This window comes from Aptenodytes patagonicus, chromosome 2 (genome assembly GCF_965638725.1).
Source record: "Aptenodytes patagonicus chromosome 2, bAptPat1.pri.cur, whole genome shotgun sequence".
Classification (NCBI taxonomy): domain Eukaryota; kingdom Metazoa; phylum Chordata; class Aves; order Sphenisciformes; family Spheniscidae; genus Aptenodytes; species Aptenodytes patagonicus.
This window is the reverse complement of record NC_134950.1, coordinates 59,950,583-59,974,130: the sequence shown is the minus strand read 5'-3', so window position 1 is coordinate 59,974,130 and position 23,548 is coordinate 59,950,583. Positions and strand designations below refer to the sequence as shown.

The following is a 23,548-nucleotide window of genomic DNA, read 5'->3' as shown; positions in this document are numbered from 1 at the left end:
CAGTGTTTTAGTTGTTGCTAGGTAGCACTTACACTAGTCAAGGACTTTTCAGCTTCTCATGCCCTGCCAGCGAGAAGCTGGGAGGGGGCACAACCAGGACAGCTGACCCAAACTGGCCAAAGGGGCATTCCATACCACGTGACGTCATGCTCAGTATATAAACTGGGGGAAAGCTGGCTGGGAGGGCAGCTGCTCAGGGACCGGCTGGGCATCCGTCGGCGGGTGGTGAGCAATTGCATTGTGCAACACTTGCTTTGTATATTCTTTTAGTAGTAGTAGTATTTTATTTCAATTGTTAAACTGTTCTTATCTCAACCCACGAGTTTTCTCACTTTTACTCTTCTGATTCTCTCCCCCATCCCACTGCGGGGGGGGGGGGAGTGAGCGAGCAGCTGTGTGGTGCTCAGTTGCCGACTGAGGTTAAACCACAACAAGCATAAAGCCCTAAGTGGATGATCCCACTGCCAGAGCTTTAAACAGACCATGGTAAGGGAATGAGAGTAATGACTTGACAATGTATCCCATTTAATGCTTAACAGTTAGCTGTAAAAATGTCTGGTTTAGCCTTAACTGTAAATACTCCAAGAAATTTCTGTCCCACGTGACACAGAGAAGCAGTCTACATCCAGATATTATGCTAACATTTCTTCACCTTGAAAATAATCTTCAATTATATACATGAAATTAAAATAAATTATAAATAAAATACAAAGTAACAGAACATGGATAACCAACACAAATTCTGTGAGGCACAAAAGTGTTTGAAATAACAGTACAAACTAGAATGAAGGATTCTCAGTTAAAACCCACAAACATGCCATAAAGCCCCCGCCAGTATGAATTCACACAGCAATTAAAAGCATTCCCAACAGTTGACTACAGAAGTCAACATCCCGGTATCTTATTATTCAAACAGCAGTTCCTCAAGGGAAAAGAAGGTTTGACTGACTTTCATATATTACATGAATTCTTCAGTGTTTCATATAATTTTGGTAACCTTCAGAATGAACACAGACATACTTGTCTGGAAACTCTATGACCCCATCATCTGTTTATTACCACACTCAGCTGACTGATACTGACAAATATTTTGACCATTTCTAGTCCTTTTTAGGGTAAGCACAGATGGCTCCCTCAGTGGCCACTGAAGGTGATGTAAGCTAGAATGGCTGACTTCAGCAAGTGTGAGGGACATATTCATACAACCCATTAATACAGCTCAGCTGCTGCAAGCACAGTTGCAAACAGCCATCAGTGATAACAGCTAGAAGCTGGCAGCTGCGTTCAATGCAATCACCTCTCTACAGCCTTAAGCTACACAAAACCAATGTACTTCTTGTCTGCCTAAACCTTATACCAGAACTACCTTATTAAAAAGATGAAAGGGTTAATAATGTTTCTACCACAACAAAGGGCACCCTTTATTTTACCAGACTGCTTAGCCATAAATTAACATCCTGGAAAAATTCTGAACAGAGAAACAAAACATTACGTCAAAGACATTTTTAAATTATACTTAAATATCCCAAAAGGTCAAAATTAGACTGGATATTACAGCACCAGTTTCTACAAGCTCATACGTAATAAAGGACAGCGTCATATAAAACATTACCCTTTTCACCCTCCCAGTTAAAAGGACAAACATTTTCTGCTACTCTTGCAGTCTTAAAAAAAAAAAAAAAAACACCATGTCTGTAAACCTTTCAGTACTTCACTTTGCTAACAAATCATACTGAAATTATATCACAGAGGATGCAGTTTGTAGAATTTTCAAATTATACAATACCTTATTGAGGAAGTTAAAGGACAAAATTATCTTATAGAAGAACCTCCCATGCACAAATACTAACACACGGGATAACAACATACAAAATATATCAATTCAAGATACGGGACTTGGACTAATGCCAGTAAACCCTACACTACACTACCAGATTGCTACCACATAGATGATGGAACGATAATCTTAGAATCAGACTAAGCATGTGCTGAGATCAGTTTTCTTAACATTCTAATTACTAGCCCTCTTTCTCTTCCGTTAAACCCAACGTAACTTCTGCACTGTGCACTAAACCCACAAACTTTGACATTTGGTGTTTCATGCTGGTTCACATACATTTAGCATAAATATTTTCAATCTTTTCTTAATCTAAGGCTTTGAAACAAGGATTTGAACATAGCTTAAAATAAATGATACTCACTACTTTCTTAGGAGGTTCATCTTCAGAATCTAAGTTCTTCCTTCGTGCTCTGCCGTCCTGATTAACACTACCAACTTCTTTTTCATTTTCAGTGGAGAGCACTGTACCTGAAGTTGAACTATCACCTTCCCAACCAATACCTGAATCTGCCTCTAAAGTACGAGGTGTTTTCTCCACTTCTTCATCCAAACTCTTCTCTGCTTCCTGTTCTTCTATCTTGGTTATATCAGCCATTTTTGACAGGTTAGTCCCCTTGTCCATTGATCAGAATGGAACTCTATAGAGGGAAAAAAAAAAACAAAACACCAAAAACCACCACCAACTATTTTCAGTGTTGAATTTCACTCACTCGTGGTTACAGTCACAACTTTCAATCATAATACTAGCATTCTAAAAAAATAACACACCTTTGCCCTAGACAACATATAGACTTCAAATTTGACTAGTTATTTAATAAAGATAGCACGATAAAATATGTGGAATTTCAAAGTACTCTCATTATAATAAGATCAAATTAAGATAAAACTTTACTCTTCATGTTTGAGTCTTTCTTAGCTATCTTTATTGATTCAACCGCAAAGTGTTATTGTTTTTAAGCCTGTAATCTCCCTTTTCCCCTCCCCGTATAAAGTAACCTACAAATCACTTTATGTTTAGAAACACAAGCTGTCAGAGCCCCAGAAATTAGCAAATTCATTATTTAATCTGAAATGCTTTCAAATGGATGCCCTCAAAAAATCAAGGTGTTTTTAAAGATCAAATTTTCACAGCAGTTGTGGATTTTCAAGGTTGCCAAGAATATCCGCTATGCCTCAAGCTTTACTAACGCTAGCATTCTTCAGCTGTAACTGCATTCCGTATCTCCACTTCACAAATATCTACGCAGTCTGTAGGACTGCAAGCGACTGCTATAAAGCTCACTTAGTCTCCAGCACATCCCAGCCTTCTTTACACCATCGCCAGGAAGCAGGGCACCTACTTTTCAATAAAGCATAGAAAATAATTTGGCGACTCCTTTTCTAAAACAGTGGCCTATTTCAGTCCAACAACAAACACCCACACTCCACTGTATGCAGGCTCACGTCTCCTAACGAGGGCCGAAACACATTCATTAAGTGGACCGCTACACAGAGACCCCAGAACAGCTTTCCTCAAAACGGATGGCCCCGAAGTATGACTTCGTGGTGGAAATAATTTTTCCACTACGGTACAGCATCTAACTCACGCTTCCGAAGAAGCGCAGCCTTTCTCATCTTCACCCGGCTGCTCCAAGCAGCTTACCAGGTGCTTTTAAGGCCTAAATTCAGAAACGGCCGCAATTTCAGAACCAGCGATGGCAACCAAGTGCCCAGGAGGCAGCTCCTTCGGAAGAACAGCCGGAGAGCTCAAAGCCCCAGGGGGACGGGGGACGGGACGGGACTGCGCTCGCAGCCTAGGAAGCGCAAGGAAGCGCCAGACGCTGTAGCGCCACCCCCCCGCCGCCCCGTTAACGGCCTGGGCCCTGAAGACTTCTAGCTGCGTCACGGGGGGGCTGCGCAGGGGGAGGGAGCGCGTCCCGACGCCGGCAGGCACGGACCCTCCGGCGGGGCGCTACCGCCGGCAGGCCGCCGCCCGGGCGGTTTCCGAGGGACGCGGGAACCCGCCGAGGCCCGGCCCACCGCAACAACGGACAAAGCGCGCGCCGCCGCGACACCACCCAGGAGTGACGGCGCGGCCGCAGCCGATTGGCGACGGCCGGTGGCGCAGCGCAGGCTCCCGCGCGCACCGCCCCCCCTCGGCCCCGCCCACCCCGGCTGCCCGCGAGGCCGAGGGCCCGGGGCCCGCCTCCCGCGCGCGGCGGGGCGCGTCCCGCGCAGCCCACCTCGCCCCGCGCCGCCGCCTCGCGTGCTCCGCGCCGCCCGCCCGGCCCCGCGCCTCGCGTCTCCGCCACCGGGCCGCCCGGGAGGGCGCGCGGCACTCACCCGGCCCGGCTCTCCGCCATCCTGTTTGCGGAAATGACGCCCCCGCAGCGCGGCGGCAGGAGTGGCGGCGTCACGTCCGGGGGGGGGGCGGCGGGAAAGGGGGACGCGACGCTGCGCACGCGTAAAACGTGACGGGGCTCGGCGCCCGGGCTCGGCCCGCTGCAGGAGAGGACTACGAGCCCCAGAAGGCCGCGCGGCGGGGCGCGCGCCTGCGCAGTCGGGCCCCGCCGGGCCTCAAGGTGATGGTGGGGACGGGCGTCGCTGCACGTTGCCCTGCCGCGCGCGCGGGGCGGGTAGGGGGAGGGGGCGGGAGCGGCGCGCGCGGGAGCGGCCGTCGGTCGGCCGCCGCGTCTCCATGGCTCGGGGCTCGTGAGGAGGAGGAGCGGTGGCTTGGCCGCAAGGTACCCACTTGGTGGGGCCGAGCGGGAGGGGCTGCCGCCCGGGAGCGGGCGAAGGAGGGTGCGGGCGCCTCCCGGAGCCCCCCTGGGCGAGCGGCGGCGGGGCGGGGGGGAGCGGGGCCGCTTGCGTGCGGGGGGCGGTGGCGGCTGGTGGGGAGCGGCAGGACCTGCGGGCGGCGGGCAGGTTCCCCCGCCGCGCAGGGGTGCCGCCGCCCCCGGCTGTTTTTGCTATCGCAGTCCCGGGGGATCGGGCTAACTGACCTGCGGCTGCGGGGGGACGGTCCGCTGAGAGGCGCCGGGGCCGAATGCCTGCTGGGAGCTCCGTGCCGTCCTCCTGGCTGCTTTCTCTTTTGTAAACTCCGGGGCCGTTTCGTCTGGCGTGAGAAATGTCGGCCGCGAGTCCCTGAGAGTGGTACCGTTAAAGGGCCGTAGTTAGGTTATGCTCCTTAGGGTGCTTCTCTCCCGAGACAACTGATTCTGCGCGTGTCTTGACTTCTTAGACTACTTAAAGTGGCTGTACAAATATTTTGTTGTCTAATAAATGCTTTGCACGGTTTCTGGTGACTCGCTTGTGGCACGTGACAAATACGTGCAAAGGGCTGGCTTCCCTCGGTGGGAGAATCTCAAAACTGAGAAATCTGATTTTTGCTCCTCGTATGCGTTCACTGGTAAAATCATGTTTTCTTGCTCATCTTGAGCTTTCAGTGCTTTTTTTTTTTTTTCCCTCTTACGTTTTGTATGGACTAGCTTTGGAGGTCTCTGAATCCATAGGAGGCAGTGGCTGGCTGAACGAGACGCAACCCTTTTGGCAAAGCTGCATAGAGTTATGGTTCTCGTTAATAATCTGCTTCTGGTAATTAACTATGGGAGTTATCCAGGGAGTCAGACTGAGAAGTCATAAGAATTTTTATTAAGGCTCTTAAGTCAAATGTGGATTTATGTCAGATATTACAAACTACATGTTCAGCCTCATTTATGTCCATTTCTGAAATGCCTTCTACAAGCTGGCCCAAAAGAGAAAACATTAATTTGGACAGTAGTACATGAAGGGCCCTAGAATTCCTTACCAAAACTAATTCTTAAGCAGGCTTCAACTGAAAGCGTTCCTCAATTTACCTAAACCTCGAGATGTTATTGCTGTTACAAGTATAAACGTAAAATGATTTGCCAAAGTTTTACTACTTTAGGAAGAGATGGGGACAGGTTCCTCAGTTGGAATGTGTCTTGCTGCCTGTGCCGCTAGCTTATATGACTTGCAGCTGCTTCTGTGTGGGAAATGCATGCACGGAGGATAATGTGTCCCCGCCATCCATCTCCTCCTATGGGGCTGACAGCAGGTGTTTATCTCCCTTTTTTGTTCAAGGGCTGTTTGAGGTAAAAGGGGCATGACTGGCCTCTGTGTCAGCATTATTGAATTGCACTTGCTGCTTGAGAAGCACTTCCATCAGTGAGGAAAAAATAAAAATCATTTGATGATTTGGGTAGGTGGATAATCAGGTGCCTTGCACATGGCAAAAACTGAGTAGGCAAATTCAGACTGTTAAAGAGTATGTAAGGAATGTAAGAAGTTAAAGATTTGTCTGGCATGACTGTCTACAGATCTATTTCACAGACTATAGCAGCTGATAAGAAAAGGCTTGTTCTGGTTTTGTTTTTTAAAAGGATCCATGTAATTCTCCTACTTTTCTCCAGATAAACTGACCTAGCTCTGTGTGTATGCTTATAGGCATCACTAAGAAACTGAAGTCTGTTTTTGCAAGATAGGGAGTTCCTGATGTCCCCTTATCCCAGGTAACAGCCCTCGGTTTGCATCTTGACACATTTCTGGATCTGTAGGGAGTCCTGACTGGTCTTGAAGATGAGGGCACAACAAATTCAATGACAAAAGCAGAAAGACCACTGATTTTTAAAATGTAAAACTGCTAGTTGAATCCATAACAGTCCTTGCAATCAGTTAGTTTTGCAGATTGGGAAGAAGATCCAACGTAGTTCTTGTTGGTGTTGATACACTGTGAACCCAGATAGTTGAAGCTGAACTTACTTGCAAAATTAGATGCTGAAGCAAATTAAACATCGGTCAGCAATATTTCAGTATTAAGAGTGGAGTAAAACCACTAGAAGAACTGAGGCCTGGGCCCAAAACATGATTGAAGTCTTCCTGGACAGTAGGATATCGTCACAATAGATCATAAGGATTTTATCTTGATATTCTGATGGGTAACTACCTAGTTCCATCACTTTAGATCAAGGGTCAATCTCGGGGTCAGGGATTCTTAATGACTATAAAATATCTCTAGTAGATTCTTTGACTTGAGACAAATGGCAACAACAACAACAAAAAAGAATACTGCTCAAGTTGCAGCATTTTTTCTTAATTTTTAAGTCTTGGATCATGATACCTTCTCTAAAAACCACAGATTATTCTTCATGTCCCTGTCCTTGTAATAAAATTACAGTAAGAGTAGAAAGTTATTATTCGGTTAAAAAATCTTTATCATCTGTTGTGAGGATACCTTCTTAAATTCAGTTGATAGTGAAGATACCAGTACAGGTGTGTTAAGTCCAGCATACTTTGTTCATATTAAGTCAAGAATGTATTGCTTCAAACTGTCAGGAAAATTATGGTTTAACCAGGTGTTAGTAGGCCAGATTGGTGTGTCTAATTATGTCAGTCCTCCCACCTTTTGTCTGTATTAGTAAGCAACCAGTTAAGGACAGAAGTCATTTCTCCCTTGAGACACTGGGATTATACAATAGGGCTTTACCCTGGCAGGTGTCTGGACTTTTCTGCAGCACAAGTGGTAATGATCTGTGTTCTCATGAACTTGGTGTTTCTTCTAAACAGCTCCAATCCTTTCTACCCCAGTGCCTTCTATCACTCAATTCTCCCCACATCATCTTCAAACTAGCTACCCGTTGTATGGTTCAACAAAAAATGAAGTATTTTTGTTATGTTTCCAGACGTGATACTGCTTCTAAACAAAGACATCTGAATGGTAAAACTAGGTCTTAGCCTGTGCACATCAGAAAATGAAAGCGCCACTTAGCTGGGCTATAAATTTTAATTCCATGGATCTGCTGTTTGATCTTGTCCAAAAACTGACCTTGACCATGTGCAACAGTTCTTACATAAACAAAACAAGAAGTTGCGTGGCTGTGATTGTGGCTTTTTACAACGTTGTAGCAGATGATCCCCTGCATCTCTCTAGAACTTGCGTAGTCTGTCCTTGCAGAGTGGGATGAGGGAAGGGAATGGGGGTTAATACAGTCAGGTGCTCATGAACAAGTTATAAAACACAGCAGTAGATTTTTCAGATGGATGGATTTTGCTGGTTTTAAATAAAAATACGTGAATGGCTTTACAGCAGTTCTGCAAGTCTCTTCCAAAAGTGGCTGATGGAAGAGTAGAGTAGAACGTGAAAGCACTTGTCTTTTAACTGTAATGGTAATGCTTAGCCCCAGTGTGTGCCAGTCAGTTAACTATTTGCTCTTAATATTTTGTGGATTTAAAAGCTGATTTTGCTGATGTTGAAGTTAGATAGCGTCTTTTGCTTCCTGCTGTCTCAGGCCATAGGATAGTACTTTCTGACGGAGGGATGTTTCTGTGCTGAAACACAAGCCTTGGGCTTTGTTGATCACATCTCGTAGAACGCAGTGTGCTTTCCAAGGTTGCAGTGTCGCATTCGCGGGATTCCTTTCTCAATCTGAATACTGAAATGTAGTAAATCTGCTACTTCAGACTGTGAGTGGGAGTGTTATTAGGGACCTATTACTGAAGTCCCATCAGAGTTCCTTCTGGTGTAAAGACACAGCTCTGAGTCTGATGCTCTTTTGGACACTTGTAGATGATGTCATTTTGTTGTTTGCATGACTGGCAACGTTAGCAATCATGTCTTCTAAGCAAAAGATGCTGTGTAGGGCATTAAATTGAATGGTGGGCAAGAAAGTTTATCCACTCGGGTGTCAAGACCTTAATAAAAATAATACTTCTTTGATAAGAACAGTTCACATTCATTTGTAGAGATGTGGGGAATAGCATTTACTAAAAATTAGATGAAGAGTGTGGTTTTGAGCATGTGTGTGTTCTGTAAATGTTATGATCAGCCTCTTCACACATAATTTTTCAAGATATTCTGATTGATACTACACATATTTCCCCATATGGACAAGTTTGAATTCACAACAGAGAATTCAACACTTACTTTGAATATTTAGAAAAGATTTATACTGGAAGTGAATGTCTGCCAACAGTAATTCAGCTGAAAGATGAACGTTCTGGGTTTTTTGCTGGGAAAAATGACAGCTTTTCAGTGTTTGAAAATGTGAGGTAAATGTGGTGAGAGAATAAAAAGAAAATCTTGAGCCTAATGCTTCCACTGTGAATTCTGTTCTTACTGAAGCTGGAGGTTTTTTGCAGTTTGGGGCTGTTTTACATTTATTCCTACTTTGTTTCTAATTGTAAGGCTTCCACGTTTTTCCTTGAGCATGGTTTTTAGAAGTCTTAGAAGCACTTTGGGTGAATTTGATGGGCAAAAGACTTGTTACTTGGTGGGGATTGTTATTTTAAGTGTTTTGTAATATTTTAAATGCAAATTATATTATGTAACAATTTTATTACAGCTGATACTGTTGATTACAGTTGGGTTATGGAGGGAAGGGACACGGAACAATGAGCCAATACCTGCAAAGATCCAAGTTGGCAAAAGCGGCATTTAGCAAGGCTAGAAAAGACAGTTTTGGTAGTCACGATGCAAGATGAGGCAGAAGGCTGTACAAAGTTGATGCTAACTAAGTTTAAGCGTATTCCTAATAAATGCCTTTTATAATTAGTCAAGAGAAAGTATTTGCATACCTAAGCTCTTACTCTATGATCTGGTCAAAAAGGCTGAACTTTATTTGGGTTAGCACCATTTGTTTTAGTGGAAGTCACAGTATCCGCATTGTGTCTCCAGTTGTTTCATTAGACCTTTCAGGAATAAATATTTGATTATAACTCCAAGAGCTGTTTAAATTACATATAATCTAAATTTTACATGTCAGCGAAATCCTGAAGTCACCAGAAAGATTATGAATTAAAAAATGAGCTTGGCTACTAGAATCCAAATTATGAATAGCAGGAAGTCTTGAGCAAGCTGGAGTTCAGTTTTGCCTGCAACCTTTTGACTGTTATTGATGGCTCTGTTAGTGAAGAGAGATGTGCACAGCAGTTCTGAACTCTAAAGAGAGGTAGCAGAACTTCATAAAATAAATATCTGAACCCTGAACATAGAACTAATAGTTATGTTTCTCATGCCTTCCAATGTGTGTTAAAATGTAGAGTCAGAACTCTTGAGATGCTCAGTGAAAGTTGAAAGAGGCAAGGAATCTGCCAATTAAAGGTTCAATGAACTATTGAGAGAGGAGATCCTAAGAGTTTCTCAAACAATGTTTCGGTGAAGTGTAGAAAACCGATCTGTGTGTTTATTTATTTGTTTGTGTTCTAGCATCTAACCCCTCACCAGTTCAGTTGTGGGGTATTTTTCTGAGGGAGTTCAAAGCCGTATGCAGGAAACTGCTGACATGAGGCTTGCTTATGTGAATTACCTTTTGCAGCCCTTTTTAGTTATTTAGTAGAAACTTCCCAATGCTTTGCAAAACATACCCCCGCACCTCACCGTTAATGGCCCTCTGACAGAAAAACACAAGTGTTTTGAGGGGAATGAACTAATGATACATTGGGAGATACAAGGACAAAAGAGGCTATTAGGGGTTGCTTGGGAAAGTTATTACCTAAGAGTGGAATAAAAAGGAGACAAAATTACATCTTATTTTGATCATTAGCTTAAAGTGAAAGGTAGTATGCAGAAGGGCAAAATAATAAGCAGATGAGTACAGTCCCTGCTTTGAACTAACAAGGGGCGTTTTTTAGCCTTTTTAGCATAGATCTATATATACTATTTTTAAGCTTAGTTAACCTCTAAAAGCATAACTTTTCTAACTTGCTTATTGCAGACGTGTCTATAGAGTGACAAATGGACAAAAAATCAAATCAGATAGCACTTTAAAAGGCAGGGTTTTTTCCCCTCCCCTTGACATGTGCCTCTAATTTTGGGGGGCTCTGGAACGAACATAGAACATGATCCAGCAAATTTACACTTGTTGGAAGGAATTGTGGAGAGTAGAGACCTTTTGTAGCATTAGTACAAGAGGTGTAATTATGTAAAAATTCAGTAGAGGGCAGAATGAAACTTCTGAACGAAGGAACCCAGCATAGCTGTTCAGCACTGCAAAGCAGGAAAACAGAGTTAAAAGGTGGAATAGCACCGGTTATTAAAAACATAGTTCTGAAGAGCAGAAAGCACTACAAATGATTGTGGTACTTTCTTTTAGAAGAATTAGAGAGAAAACATTCACACTTTTATATGATGCCTAGCTGCATGCAAGCTTAAGATCTAATACCTTCCAACATAGCAGAAAATGGGGATACCACTGTCATATTGACTGGATGCAGATGAGCTGTTAAGCCTCCTGTTTAGCATTCCGGATCTATAACTCAACACACAGGCATTGCATTAGGTTTTCCTGCTTTATTTGCCTTCTGAATCCAATGTTCAGACTTTATAAATGTCTACAAGAGTTTTTATTCTTCTTAAAGCTACTTTTTTGTTGTGCTTTCTAATGCTTAAGTATCAGAAGATTGTAGTAGTGAAGACTGTGTGTGTAAGGACCCTGTGAGGGTTTATTCTACTTTCTTGACTTCACTAAGCTTGTTTTAGCAAGAACAAGAGTAGCTTAGATAAAATAAGGGTAAAAAAGTTGTTGGCTTGTCTCCACTGATATCAGTATTGAACTGTAGTAATATGATCAATTTAAAAATTATAGCATAGCATTTACTAAGTGAAGATATTATAGAGATTAGACATGATGGAGGTGGGATGGGGCTAATGTTTTAGGGTAGTTTGTCTACAAGAGTTTACTCTTTCATTTGTTTTAACGTGATGGGTTTTTACCAAGATTTTAATAAATTTCACCATGACTTATTTTGCATTACTCCCTTTAACCTAAAATGCGGTGTTATATTTTTTTTAGACAGTTCTGAATGATAGACAGGATTAGACAGGTAGTGATGCCCAAACTTCAAATTATAACCAAGTTTCTTAGTTTAGAATGAATAACAGATTGTATCAGGGACACTGCAAAAGTAGTAAAGGTCAAAATACAAATTCTAAATGCTCATTCATACACTCTTAAAGTACTAATACAAAGAATAAAAAGTCCCTATACACTGCCATTTTCCTGCCCATGGATAGTGACTGCATGCTATGCTGAACCATTGCAGTTACTAAGGGGTTTATAGTTATATTTTACATTGAGTTTAGGAAAAACAATGATGCTTTGTATTTATTACACTATTATTACAATGATTTTTAAATGTGTTCCCAGCTTTTTAGGCAATGCATATGTTTTCTGTTCAGTTGTGTTTTTCTTATTTTAGTTTATTAGCTAGGCAAGATTTTTTTAAAAAATATACTGTCAATAAGCTCTTGAAAAGAACAATTTAAATCTGAAAACAATTTTTGATTATTTTTTAATTAGATTTAGTAAAAATGTAAGCAATACAGTGGGGGGGGTTTAATTATATTTAGTAAAAATGTAAGTGGTACAGTGGGTTTTTTATTAAACTGAGATGTTTGGATAAGATCTCTGTACACTTGCTTTTTATGCAATCTGAAAGGTGAGCTGGAAAGGATTTCTGAAAACTTGGTTTGTGTCCTTTCAAAATTCTTCTGTATATACAACACACAACGCTCAAAGTTTGCTTGATTTTACACTAAAAATGACAAGAATGTAAATTAATTCTCTGGTTTCATAGAAAGATGCCTTGGGAGTGGAAAAAGCTCATGGATTTTCATTGGGAACTCTCCTGTGGTATAATTAATGTTCTTTTTTTAAACAGTAACAGAACAAGTAAAAATGCTTTAAATTCATCCATATTTACATATTGTGTCCAGAGTGTTTCTGGTAGAACTGAGAAAATAAGCCAGTGTAGTCTACATATACTATGCCCTCAATTCCCTCAGATGCTTTCTGACCTCTTTTGTAAAAGAACTTACACTAAAGTTTTTGCCATCTTACATCCACCCCCATTCTTGTATTTTAATTTCTCTGGTAGCTCAAAAAATGTTAATTGTAACAGGGTAACTGCTTTTATACAAATTATCCTGATGCAAATTTCATCTGACAGCATCTCTGGCATGATTTCTCTTTCCAACAACAGATATCCACAGCAGCCTTTGCTGTATCTATACCAGCCTGGCTTGTTACTTTTTTGCTTAAAATGTTAGTACACATCCAAACACATGAATTTGTGGTAGTCATGCAGATCAAATCTGTGACATTAAAAGATCCTGAACTGTTGATGTCCTTGGGAACAAGATAATCACTGGAAGGTAAAGATTTAGCAGAGCAAATGCAAGAGACAGGGTACTCCTGCAGTACATCAGTTTTATGCCAAAGCTGATGTAAATGATAATAGAAGTACCAACGTTTCCTAAACAAAGCCTCTGGCACTCTAATGAGAAGCTGATCTATACTTTTACTCAAGAGGCCACTAGAGCACTCCCTTTATGTCAGAGGGCTTGTTAACAGCTTGCCATGAGACAGACGTGCCTTCAGGAACTAAATGGATGTCCAAGAATCCCAACCAGGAGTATGTCCTGAACAGCCAAGATCTCTTCAGCTCAGTTTACAGCCAGCTGGAGATACTACTAAATAGTTAGCCAGAATATGACAGCACTGAAGAGGAGACCTTATCCCAGAAGCGTTTGTATTTCATTTTGTAGTTTGTCCTACTAGCATTCAGTCACTGACCATGTGAGATTCTTACAGCAGAGAACAGCTATATTTGTCCTTAGACATCTCCATGTTGTTGGGGTTTTTTCTTTTTCTTGTGGCATTTTTAAGAGAAAGCTAATGTAGAAATCTAAGATCCTTTAAAACACCTTCTGCCCCCCCCAAATTCTCATGCCACAGACCAGCTGCTTTTCCACCTTGGTATTTGAAGCTTCTAGTTCTGTCCTTTTCTGTGCCTTTGCATCATCATGCAACGGCACAGAAAAAATGAAATATACTAAAATGAATGAACAACTTTTGAAAAGTCACTAGGTGTAATTGTGGATAACATTTAGGTTACTGTCCTGACTTCCTTAGAATCTGAGGGGTTTTAACAACGTGAAGTTACAGGGGCAATTGTATAACTTTTATAGCTCCAGTAATTTCTATAAGGAAAGTATTATACTTGGAGAATAAAACTGCCTCGAATCCATAGGCTGACACACTTTCTCCTGCTGCCTGTTGGGTGCACAGGGTACTAGGAACTTCCTTTCACTTACCGTATCTTAAAGGACAGATTTCTCTGTATTCATCTCATGCTTTAGAAGGATGAAACAACTACAATTTCGTCTTTCTTTGGACCTCATTTATTGTGCACTTTGAGTTGTCTGTCCTGTTTAAGATTTGTTTGCGATGTTGAGCCAAGTAATTAAAATATTAGTTGAGCAGCTGCATTCATCACCCCTTTAACAACATTCATTTCTTTAAAATCAGTTACAAAGTGTATGCTATATTAATCTGTTATTTTATTCATTTGTCTTTCCTACATCCTGCTGCAACCATTATAAATATAATACTTCCCTCCTTTAGTCTTGTAGTGCTGCTGGATAGTAGCGTCATCCTCAGCTTACGAACACTTCAAAAGTCTCACCTTTGTTAATTTAGATTAGTAAAATAAAGCATGTACCTGTAAAACACAGTAGGATTGTTAGGAAAATTCCAACCTTGTTTTGAAAAACCCATTTTCTTTTATTCTCAGATATAAGCACTATCATATCTAAGCCTTTTCTTATATATCAGGTATTTAGCAAAAAGCATTTTTAAAGTGGAGAAGCAAAAAGTAAGCTGTTTCACAGAATATTAGCTAGGACCATGCTATCATCTGTGCTTACAAGGTTCAGGACCTTTTCAGGCTCTACCATAGACAGAGAACCTTCCCTTTGACCAGCCAGGTCTTGCATCATGGAGAAAAACCCTTTAGTTAATGAGTTCCAAGTCCGTCTGAGGATGTAGGAACAAAAAAAATGGTGTGTCGGGTCTTGTCAGTGGCCCTGGTAGCTCCCCTGCTTTAAAGCCTTCTTCAACATTCTATCTTTAAGTCTTACACGGTGCACCTAACTCTGTGAGCAGAGGCCTTGAAACTCATTTACCAATCACAACTACGTTAGCTACTGACTGATGAGTATTGAACATGTAGTAGTGACCCATTGCTTCTTCACATTAAGGAGAATTCTCACCCCCTGAAAGCTATTTCATACCTCAATGTTCTGCAGCCATTGCAATGAATCAGAGGTGTGGTACGGTGTTACTTTTGTGCCGTCAGTAGGTGCTGGACAGCAAAACCTAGAAACAGGGTTCTGAGAAATGCTACTATATATACACTATATATAATGGGAAAATTCAGAAATACTTGTTCAGTTTCTCCTTGCTTCTGTACAGAAGAATGATCTCCTTCTAAGGCTGTTGGAATGCAGAGTCCTGTTAATAACATTAATGAACCAAAATCAAGTGGTTTCCCCCATGCTGCGTGGTGGCAATTTTCAAAGCTTGTTTGGAACAGATATTTTTCAATAGGGTACCATCCACTGTAAACAGATGAACGGCAGAAGTCTGACTCAAGAGCTCCCAAATTCCCATAGATGGATAGGTATCTTTTGCTGAGTCTGCTGGCTGGATATTGTGAAAAATCTCCTTAGGGCAGATGCTCAGTGTTGTGTACTTATTAGTGAGGGGGGAAAACAGTCCTCTGGAGAGTGTTGTCCCTCAGGAAAGGAGTGTAAGTGGCAATAGGCAAGCAATGTAGTTGTTTTCTTCCAGTTTATGGTTATAATTTCTATAAATCAGTAAGGTAGTTGGTATGTGACAGAGTGCCATCTTAACACTTGAGTTTTGCTGAGCGTTTTCACTGATTTTTTTTGTTTTGAGAAGCAATTGCATTTGGATCTAAGAAGTCGGCAAGAATCTCCGCTTCTCGTAAAACCAGAGATACCACAGGCAGTTGCTACTTCCAGTGAATTCTTACAGAAGGATGACTCGTTGAGAGGCAGTACCTGTAGCTGATTTACTGCTCTATAAGCAGCGGTACTTCTTGGCTCCCACTAAGTTCGTAACTCAACAGGAGTGAGTAACTGCTTGCTTACATAGAGACAAGAGTTCCCTTTTCCCCTGTTGATGCAATACCTCCTCTGTTAGTATGAGTTCAACAAAAGTGGGTGTCTGAGCTTCACATGCAAGGTAGAGGTTCCCAGGGAGTTTGAAACTATTCCTCCAATCTTTTCCCCACGTCAGATGTTGTAATTCCAGTAATTGCAATTAATTCAAGCACAACAATAACATCTAGAAAACATATAGATAGGCAGGAATGTTCCAACAGATGCATTTGGGTTATTAAACTTTTCTCTCTTGGAAGGAAACAGTAGTTCACAGTTGAGGAACTTCTAAGTTACACAGAAAAAAAATCTCCTGTTAGCATGTCAGTATCCAAAGGGGAATTTATACCAATAACTTCTTCAGTAAGCAAGGTTTCAGGCTGACCAAAAACCTTCATAATATTAGTTTGCTGCTGTTGCTGTTTCTCTAAATGTGCCTTTTATTCTACTTTAGCAGACAGTCCTCAATATGTTCAAGACATATATTTGAAAGGTGGGGAACTAGTGGAAGAGTTGCAACTTTTTGAAGATACAAACCTTATCATACTTGTTGCATATCTGGAAAGTAATAAAGGGTATGTATGGCTTCATTTTTTTGAAACTTCTGCTTGTGTTATGAAGTATTGATAATTTTCAGCAGCCTAGACAAATTCAGTATCGAAACACCTGACTGAAATATATCTGAGACTATAGGTGAAGGGGAAGCAGACATGAAGACGACAGTGGAGTTTCAATTAAACCTAAATGATTTCTAGTTTGGATCAAAAATTGTTATGATAATTAAAAATGTAAAAGCATCAGAAAGATTCAGAAGTTATATTACAACTGACTTAGTTAACTGGTATTTGTTACATAAAATCAATTAGTGGCACTTGTTTTGGAGGGAAGGAAAATTAATTCTGTAACTTGCAGTCATTGTATAAAGGAGAGGAGAGAGTTAGTGTTTCATTCACTAGTTCAAAGTATGCATTTTTGAGGGGGAAAAAAATGACTTCTTGATGTCTATCCATGCCAAACAAAATTCCTCTCTTCTTTTATGGGGAATCTCTCAATGGTTCTTTTGAACTTTCAGGAGTAACTGTTAAGTATTAAAAATCATAAGGTTAACTGGGTTATCCACAGTTTTAAAATACTCTTTGCATTGTAATATTGCTGAAATTGCAGTTCAATTTTGCTCCTGTTAATACATGCCATTCAACAGTACTGTCCCCCTTCCTAACAGATGTACACTGGGCAGGCTCTTGTGGTTAGGTTTGTTACTATTAAGATTACTGATTGATTGTTAATAATAATAATTATTGACTTTTTTTACTGTATGAGCTTTTACTCTTAGTTCAAAATAGTATAGAATATGAAAAATTATACCAAATCTAAGAATGTATTGACACCAAAAATTAATTTTCATTGCACTTCAGTGAGTTCATACTACATTTATGTAGGCTGGAAATATCACTCAAACTATCAGTAGCTACTAGAAGTGAAGTTTCAAGGGTAACTTTTCAATGGCTATGCCGGATTATGCAGATAAAAGCAGTAGTTAGCATTAAACATCTAAAAATGTTTTTAGAGAGTAGAATGAGCATTTTAGCTGTGAGGAACAGTGTGTGTTAAGTGAAGGGGCCATTTTAGTTCAGAATGCTAAAGAAGTGAGATCTAAAATTATTTGCTTAATTCTAGAAGGTAACAATTTCTGCAAAGCAAGATAAGGAAAACCTTTTAAAGTAGAAGAATAGAAAGCAATTTAAAATTTGAGAATTTCAAGTGGCATTGGAGCAATTAGAAATCAGATTCTTGAAATGCAATTTGTTTACTCTTTTCTTCTTGTTTCCGCTCTATAGAAACCTCAGCCACACTTCAACAAAATGCAACGGAGTCTATTACATACTGCATCTCAGCTGGCGCATGGGACATGTTTGGTTTTTCCTCGCACTAGTATCTTTCAGTGCTTAAAAGGGCAATCAGTGTTGTCTAATGTTGGATGCAAAGTGGTTCTGGCACTGGACCCTCCTAAACGATGTCTTCATGCAGGTGCAGCACGCTTTGCCTCAAAGAAAAGTGCTTTTTCATCACAGCCAGCAGACGCTCCTCACAAAGTACCAGAAGAGAGAAATCCTTTGACTTCGGCCACTGATACGCCCAAGCAGAGCCCTGTAGAGTCAGATTCTTCAGATCCTGATCCATTACAAGACAAATCAATTAGTCTCGTTCAGAGATTCAAAAAAACTTTTAAACAGTATGGAAAAGTCATGATTCCAGTGCATCTTCTGACTTCCACTGTGTGGTTTGGATCCTTTTACTATGCAGCCATGAAGTAAGTTGATATTTTTGTTGCAGTGTCCAATACTGCTGTTGAATTGAGACTGACTTTCACAGGTGAAAGGACAATAAATTATTATTACATGTTAAAAAGTGCCTCTATATGTAATAGGGAAATGAGGCTACATTTTTAACTGAAGCACAAGATTAATATCGAAAGTGCATAGGATTCATGAGTGTGTCACGTATGTACTATTATTATGCAGTTACTGCTCTATACCAATACGTTGCTAACATTTTAAGGAGTGCTCATTTCCACAAAATACGCGTGGATTTAAACAGCGTTGAAATTGTTAGTAACCTCTCACAAGGTAAAGATAGGGATTTGGAATCCTGATTACAATTTGCTAGGTGAGATCTTTATAGACCTGTTCTTTTTTTGCCATTGGACTTGAGGGGTGTTTCACCACTTCCTCCCGCCTTCATCCCCAGTCCTTCCTCATCATTGGACTTTCATGTCGTTCACCTCACTCTGAGCTCTTCACAAGCCATGTGTATGTTCTCCTTTTTTTATTTGTTTCCTGTCTTTCCTGCCTTCCGCTGAAAAAATTGCTTCTGTAGGCCAGACGTTTGAATTGGAAATTAAATATTTGTGTGGCTAAAAAAAAAAGATAAATTATGTATTCTAATTTTAGTTTCTTTCAGCTATAGCGTGTGCCAGATACTGTTCTGGAAAATGGCATTTATTAGGAAAAAAACTACTATATCAGCTCTAAGCTGCTAGTTCAGATGAAAGAGGTTTTATCTATCTGCAAGTGGTTTGCTAAATATGTGTAAATATCTCTGGATTGCTGGTGTTGTATATTTAATAATAGAAGGCATGAAACAACGACAGTTAGTGGTGGCAAGGATGGGGCTTTAACATCAGAATGCCTTGCCGCACAAGTGTTTGTTTTAGTTACTCTAACCAGCTGGCATAATTGCCCTTTCTAGGAGCTATAGAACCAAATGTCATTCTAAATTTAGCTCATGTCAGAGGAATAAAGGTCTTGAGCTATAAAAATATTTTGCTTGGATGAATTCAGATTGATGCTTACATGCAGACATTTCAGATTGAGTGAAGATTACTTTTCATGAAACACTTAAGTTAGCTGCTAAAATAGATATTTGACATGAAAACAACTGAAATATTTAACTAGAAACTAATTGTAACAAAGCTTCAGTTTGTCATGCCACAGGAGCAGCACCCTCTTGAAGTGGAAAAAAACTTTCAGAATGACTGCCCATGATACGAGACTAAATAATGGTGATTTGTTAAATAATACGGTTAATGCTGTCTTTCAGACCTTACTAGGTCTCCATTTTCTACTCTGGGGATAGGCCTTCAGATTGTACATTCTAGTAACTGTTAGTAAATTACTGCCCGTTATCGTTCCTGATGCTAAAGTCATCGCATGCACAGAAGCATGCTTAAAATATTAGGTAGAAATGGATAATGATACTAATAATACAACAGCTCTAAATATTGGAAAGGCAGGTCTTCTATAACTGCATGTAGCTTTCTACTGTAATGTAAAGACGGGCTGTCTTTTTTTTTCTTTGGTGCTGATGTTAGCTTAGCTTCCCTGGTTTTCAAATAGAAAGAAATTGTGATAGGAGCTCCCTCCACCTTATATTGATAAGGTAGAACAACTGGGCACAAAACCCCTGAAGTCTTCTCCATACAACATGTTGCCTCCTTTTCTTTTGCCACGTTCCATCCGTTTGATATATTTAAAAGTGAATGGAGGACACTGAAGTCTGGATTCTGTGCTTCTGGGCATGCTGCAGATTAGTCTGAAATTGTAAAAAGAAAAAGTAGTAATTTTAGGCAAAACAGAACCTGAAGTTGAACCTGCACAACTGGAGCCTGAGTAGCTATCTTACCACCATTATATCTACTTACCTCCAAACATAATAAACTGGGACACAGGTAAGTTAGTAGCTGCTCAGCCCAACAGGGATAATAAAAATGGGTCACCTCTTGATGGAATGCTGAAAAGAACATTGATTTGCCTATATGTACAGAAATATAAATCCTGTAAGTATATTGCTTAAATGAGAAAATACTTTGCTATCAAATTAAAAAGTCTGTGTAATAGAGTTAAAGAATGGAAATGGTACTGTAAATCACTGTTCAGGTTTCAAATTCCAATTCAGGTTGTCGATTTTTTTCTCTTTTACAGAGGAGTGAATGTTGTTCCATTCCTAGAGTTGATTGGCTTACCAGACAGCATAGTAAACATCCTGAAAAATTCCCAGAGTGGAAATGCACTAACTGCATATGCATTGTATAAAGTAAGTACAATTATAGTTTGTAAATAAGCTCTAAATCTTGCCTGGTGAACTAAATGGGGTTTATTTGTTTACAGCAGAAAGAATTAATGCTCTTTTCTCTCTTTGATAGTTACACATACTTGAGCAGTCATTTTTGTAGTAAAAATAGCCACATGTAAGTTGATACGGGCTCTGTGTTCCTTTAAGGAGTCTCTCTGTATTTCTAAAATAATTTCTTTGTTTGCTGCAGAGCTATTGTCTGCCCTCAGAGATTTAATTACAATTAAGTTATTCCTCTCTATCCCTGACATAATTAACAGGGATGAAGCGGTAAAGTCTAAACACCTCATGATCTCCAGATAAAAGTACAGTTATTTTTATCCTAGAGGATTCGCTAGTTTGTCTTCCTACCTTAGTTCTCCATCATTGTCAAGTACTTTCATTGTCCATTTGAATCAATTACATTCAGTTTTGGGTTTCTTTTTATTGCTTTATATGTGCACAATCCGCATTTGGGAAACTTAAAACGTGTCAGACCATGCAAAAACAAAGTGCTGTATTTGCTTTGAATGCCACTCATCTGTTTTGTTTCCAAACGTGATGTGCTTCTTATCTGTTATTTAAAGGGGTTATTTTCCCAAACAAAATGTGAAAGCACTACTCTTGCCAATTATTCCTGTGCCTAAAAGAGACCAATAAATAAATGTGGTTAAATATAAAGATTTTATTATAGCTGGGAGATCTGGCAGTGTTGGAAGAAACTTTCAAGACGTGGAAGCACTAGAATAGGTTACAAAGGGAAGATTGTGCAGGCTCTATCTTTGAAGTTGTGAAAGAACAGGTTAGTCTGTCTAGCGTAACAAACCTGGTTTGTTGTGTCTTGGATTAGCTGACCTCTAAAGGTCTCTTTTAGCTCTGGTTTTCTATGTGTGGGTCCTAGTTTTGGACCGAAAGCTGCCTATACTTTTGTGAATTTTAGAATTTAAAGCATATCTTGTTGTCGGCATTTCCTCTTTGCTTGTATGGCTCAGGGTTCAAACTGTCTGTTCTGAATTGCATTCCGAGATGCCTAATGCTCATCCCACAAGCTGCACGGGGAGTTTTTTTTAAAATGGAAGTCTAATGCCTGTGCTGGTTTTGTCAAAAGGATACTTTAAGTAAAAGGTATGCATTTCTGCATATTATATTATTTTCTTATAATAGAAGATCTTTTTAGTATCTGACGCTGGCCAAAATAAATTCTCAATATTAAAAATACCTTTTGCTAGATAGTATTGTCCTGTCTTATGGTGTGTTCTTTGGTTTCTTTAAGATTGCAACTCCTGCCAGATACACTGTGACTTTGGGAGGAACGTCCATCACTGTTAAATATTTACGTAAGAATGGCTACATGTCCACACCACCACCAGTAAAGGAATATCTACAAGATAGGATGGAGGAAACAAAGGATAAAATTACAGAGAAGATGGAGGAAACAAAGGATAAAATTACAGAGAAGATACAAGAAACCAAAGATAAAGTTTCATTTAAAAAAATAAAGGACTAGGAGAGATACTTAATTTTTGGATATATCAAACTTAGCACTTTAACCCTTTTTGAGGCAGGATAAACGAAGTGCACTTCTGAGCTTTTTTTTTTTTGCCTTTTACTCTTTTTCCCCCCCTTGTCTGGAGACTACAATTGCTCTGTGGATTTAAAAATTCTGTATATTCACCAAGGATAAAGTTTTTTGGGGGAGAGGTGGTGGCAAAATTTCAATTTACAGAAGGAAAAGCAAATCTCAGATTAGAAGTTTGTGTGTCCAGTGGTAATAGTGTTAAGTTACTCTTCCCTCTCTTCCCCCCCCCCCCCTTCCCCCCTCCCCTCAAAATGAAGATGGTTTCTTCCAAAAGCCACTGCTTTATTCTTCTTCCATCATAGTGCACAGCCATTATTTCATGAGACTGAATCTTCCATTAAATGAGAATGAAGATTTCTCTACTGGGAAAGGCAACGTATTTTGGTTTTCAGAGTATGTGGACCCAGGCCTCTTTAATCGTGATCATCTCTCAACTTGGAGACAGACCATTATTGCTGATAACTGCACATGAAGGAATCAATGGATTAGCTACTCAGTCTGAATGAATTATAATGGCTACATTGACTTCAGCCGAGCTGTGATAGTTTACAGGTGGAGACTATGAATCTTTCTTGGACAGTATATCTTTTCAGAAATCTCAACTGAAAGCTATAGGAAGATGAGTTAATCACAGTAGCCATACTGTCAAGTATTCTTTGTTTCCTAAAGTTGATTTACGGTAGAAAGAAAGTTATTAAATGAAATTAATCAATAATTGTATATTAAAAACTAGGATTTTTTTATTATGTTAAAGTTTACAAAACTGTTCTATTTCGGTTTTGGAACAAAAAAAATTCTGAAAGAGGTTTACTTGAGAAATTGGTATACTAAGGGGCTTTTTAAATACATGCAAAGTTAGAGTTAAGCCCAAAAGTTCTTCCTCCTATTCAGGAATCCCTCAGACTTCAGTAGAACAATTTAACTAAAAATAAGCATAACTTCTGAGACAGTGATCACAGTCTACCAAACTTTTTTTCCCTAGATTTTCTTAGATCAAGCAAATACTTATTCATAGTTGAAGGCTGAAATGCTGTCTCAGAGATGTCATAAAGGACTGATGTTGAAACTGTTCTATTTGACTGGGCAGGCAAACTTCTCTCATGGTTTTATTCAAATGTAGGCTAAATTGAAGTGGGTTTTTTCCTATTTCTATTACAGACCTCACTTTGTAGCAACTGTCTGCATGTGTATCTTGTTTAACAAAGGTGGTTTTTTGCAGGGGGTTATGGGGAAGCAACAGAGTTGGACCCTGGGCATTGTAATTGACTAGAGTAAAAGAATATAGCTGATACTTTATCAGCTCTGCCCCGCTCTTATGTTTTCAGTCAAGTCACTGAAGGCATCTCCATGTTTAAGTGAGTTGAACTTCATTAACTTAATTGTGCAGAATTGATTACATACTTCTCTGCCTCTGTCCACATGTCAAATAGTAACTGCAATCTAATGCCTACCTCACGGGGAAGTTGTGAGGAAAAATCATTGTATGTTCAGTGCCCTGAAGATGTAAAGTGCCATGTTTCTGATAAATATTATTAAAAAATAATTCTGTGAATTCTTA

The 23,548-nt window shown here is 40.1% G+C and overlaps 2 protein-coding genes across 8 annotated transcripts in view; one reads left to right on the top strand and one right to left on the bottom strand.

The window, feature by feature from the left end:
- RNMT (RNA guanine-7 methyltransferase) overlaps positions 1–5,038 on the bottom strand; it is a 24,431-nt gene extending 19,393 nt beyond the window's left edge. For 2 of the 4 annotated variants that reach the window (XM_076330034.1, XM_076330038.1), the window contains exons 1-2: positions 4,163–4,208; positions 2,202–2,478 (exon numbers count right to left, since the gene is read on the bottom strand). In XM_076330034.1, the coding sequence (XP_076186149.1) occupies positions 2,202–2,462 (261 nt within the window). In that variant the 5' untranslated portion in view covers positions 2,463–2,478; positions 4,163–4,208. Of the gene's footprint in view, positions 1–2,201; positions 2,479–3,482; positions 3,784–4,162; positions 4,209–4,821 lie in introns of those variants that run through there. The other 2 variants (XM_076330036.1, XM_076330035.1) reach the window with 2 other exon arrangements.
- On the top strand, positions 4,337–23,548 carry FAM210A (family with sequence similarity 210 member A). 4 transcript variants are annotated; one of them, XM_076330040.1, is made up of 5 exons: positions 4,337–4,401; positions 16,258–16,375; positions 17,639–18,111; positions 20,282–20,393; positions 21,685–23,548. In XM_076330040.1, exons 3-5 carry the CDS (start codon positions 17,663–17,665, stop codon positions 21,916–21,918), a joined length of 795 nt encoding a protein of 264 aa, XP_076186155.1. In that variant the 5' UTR covers positions 4,337–4,401; positions 16,258–16,375; positions 17,639–17,662; the 3' UTR covers positions 21,919–23,548. The 4 variants fall into 4 exon arrangements, with proteins under 4 accessions (XP_076186155.1, XP_076186156.1, XP_076186154.1 ...); XM_076330041.1 differs by having other exon boundaries at positions 4,359–4,401; positions 16,255–16,375; XM_076330039.1 differs by lacking the exon at positions 4,337–4,401 and adding an exon at positions 4,494–4,563 and having other exon boundaries at positions 16,255–16,375.

Bases quoted from the DNA above. Each gene is read 5' to 3' on its own strand.
- FAM210A (XM_076330040.1), top strand. From the start codon at position 17,663: ATGCAACGGAGTCTATTACATACTGCATCTCAGCTGGCGCATGGGACA. The intron at 18,112-20,281 runs GTAAGTTGATAT...TCTCTTTTACAG, and splicing joins TTTTACTATGCAGCCATGAA to AGGAGTGAATGTTGTTCCAT. The intron at 20,394-21,684 runs GTAAGTACAATT...GGTTTCTTTAAG, and splicing joins CTGCATATGCATTGTATAAA to ATTGCAACTCCTGCCAGATA.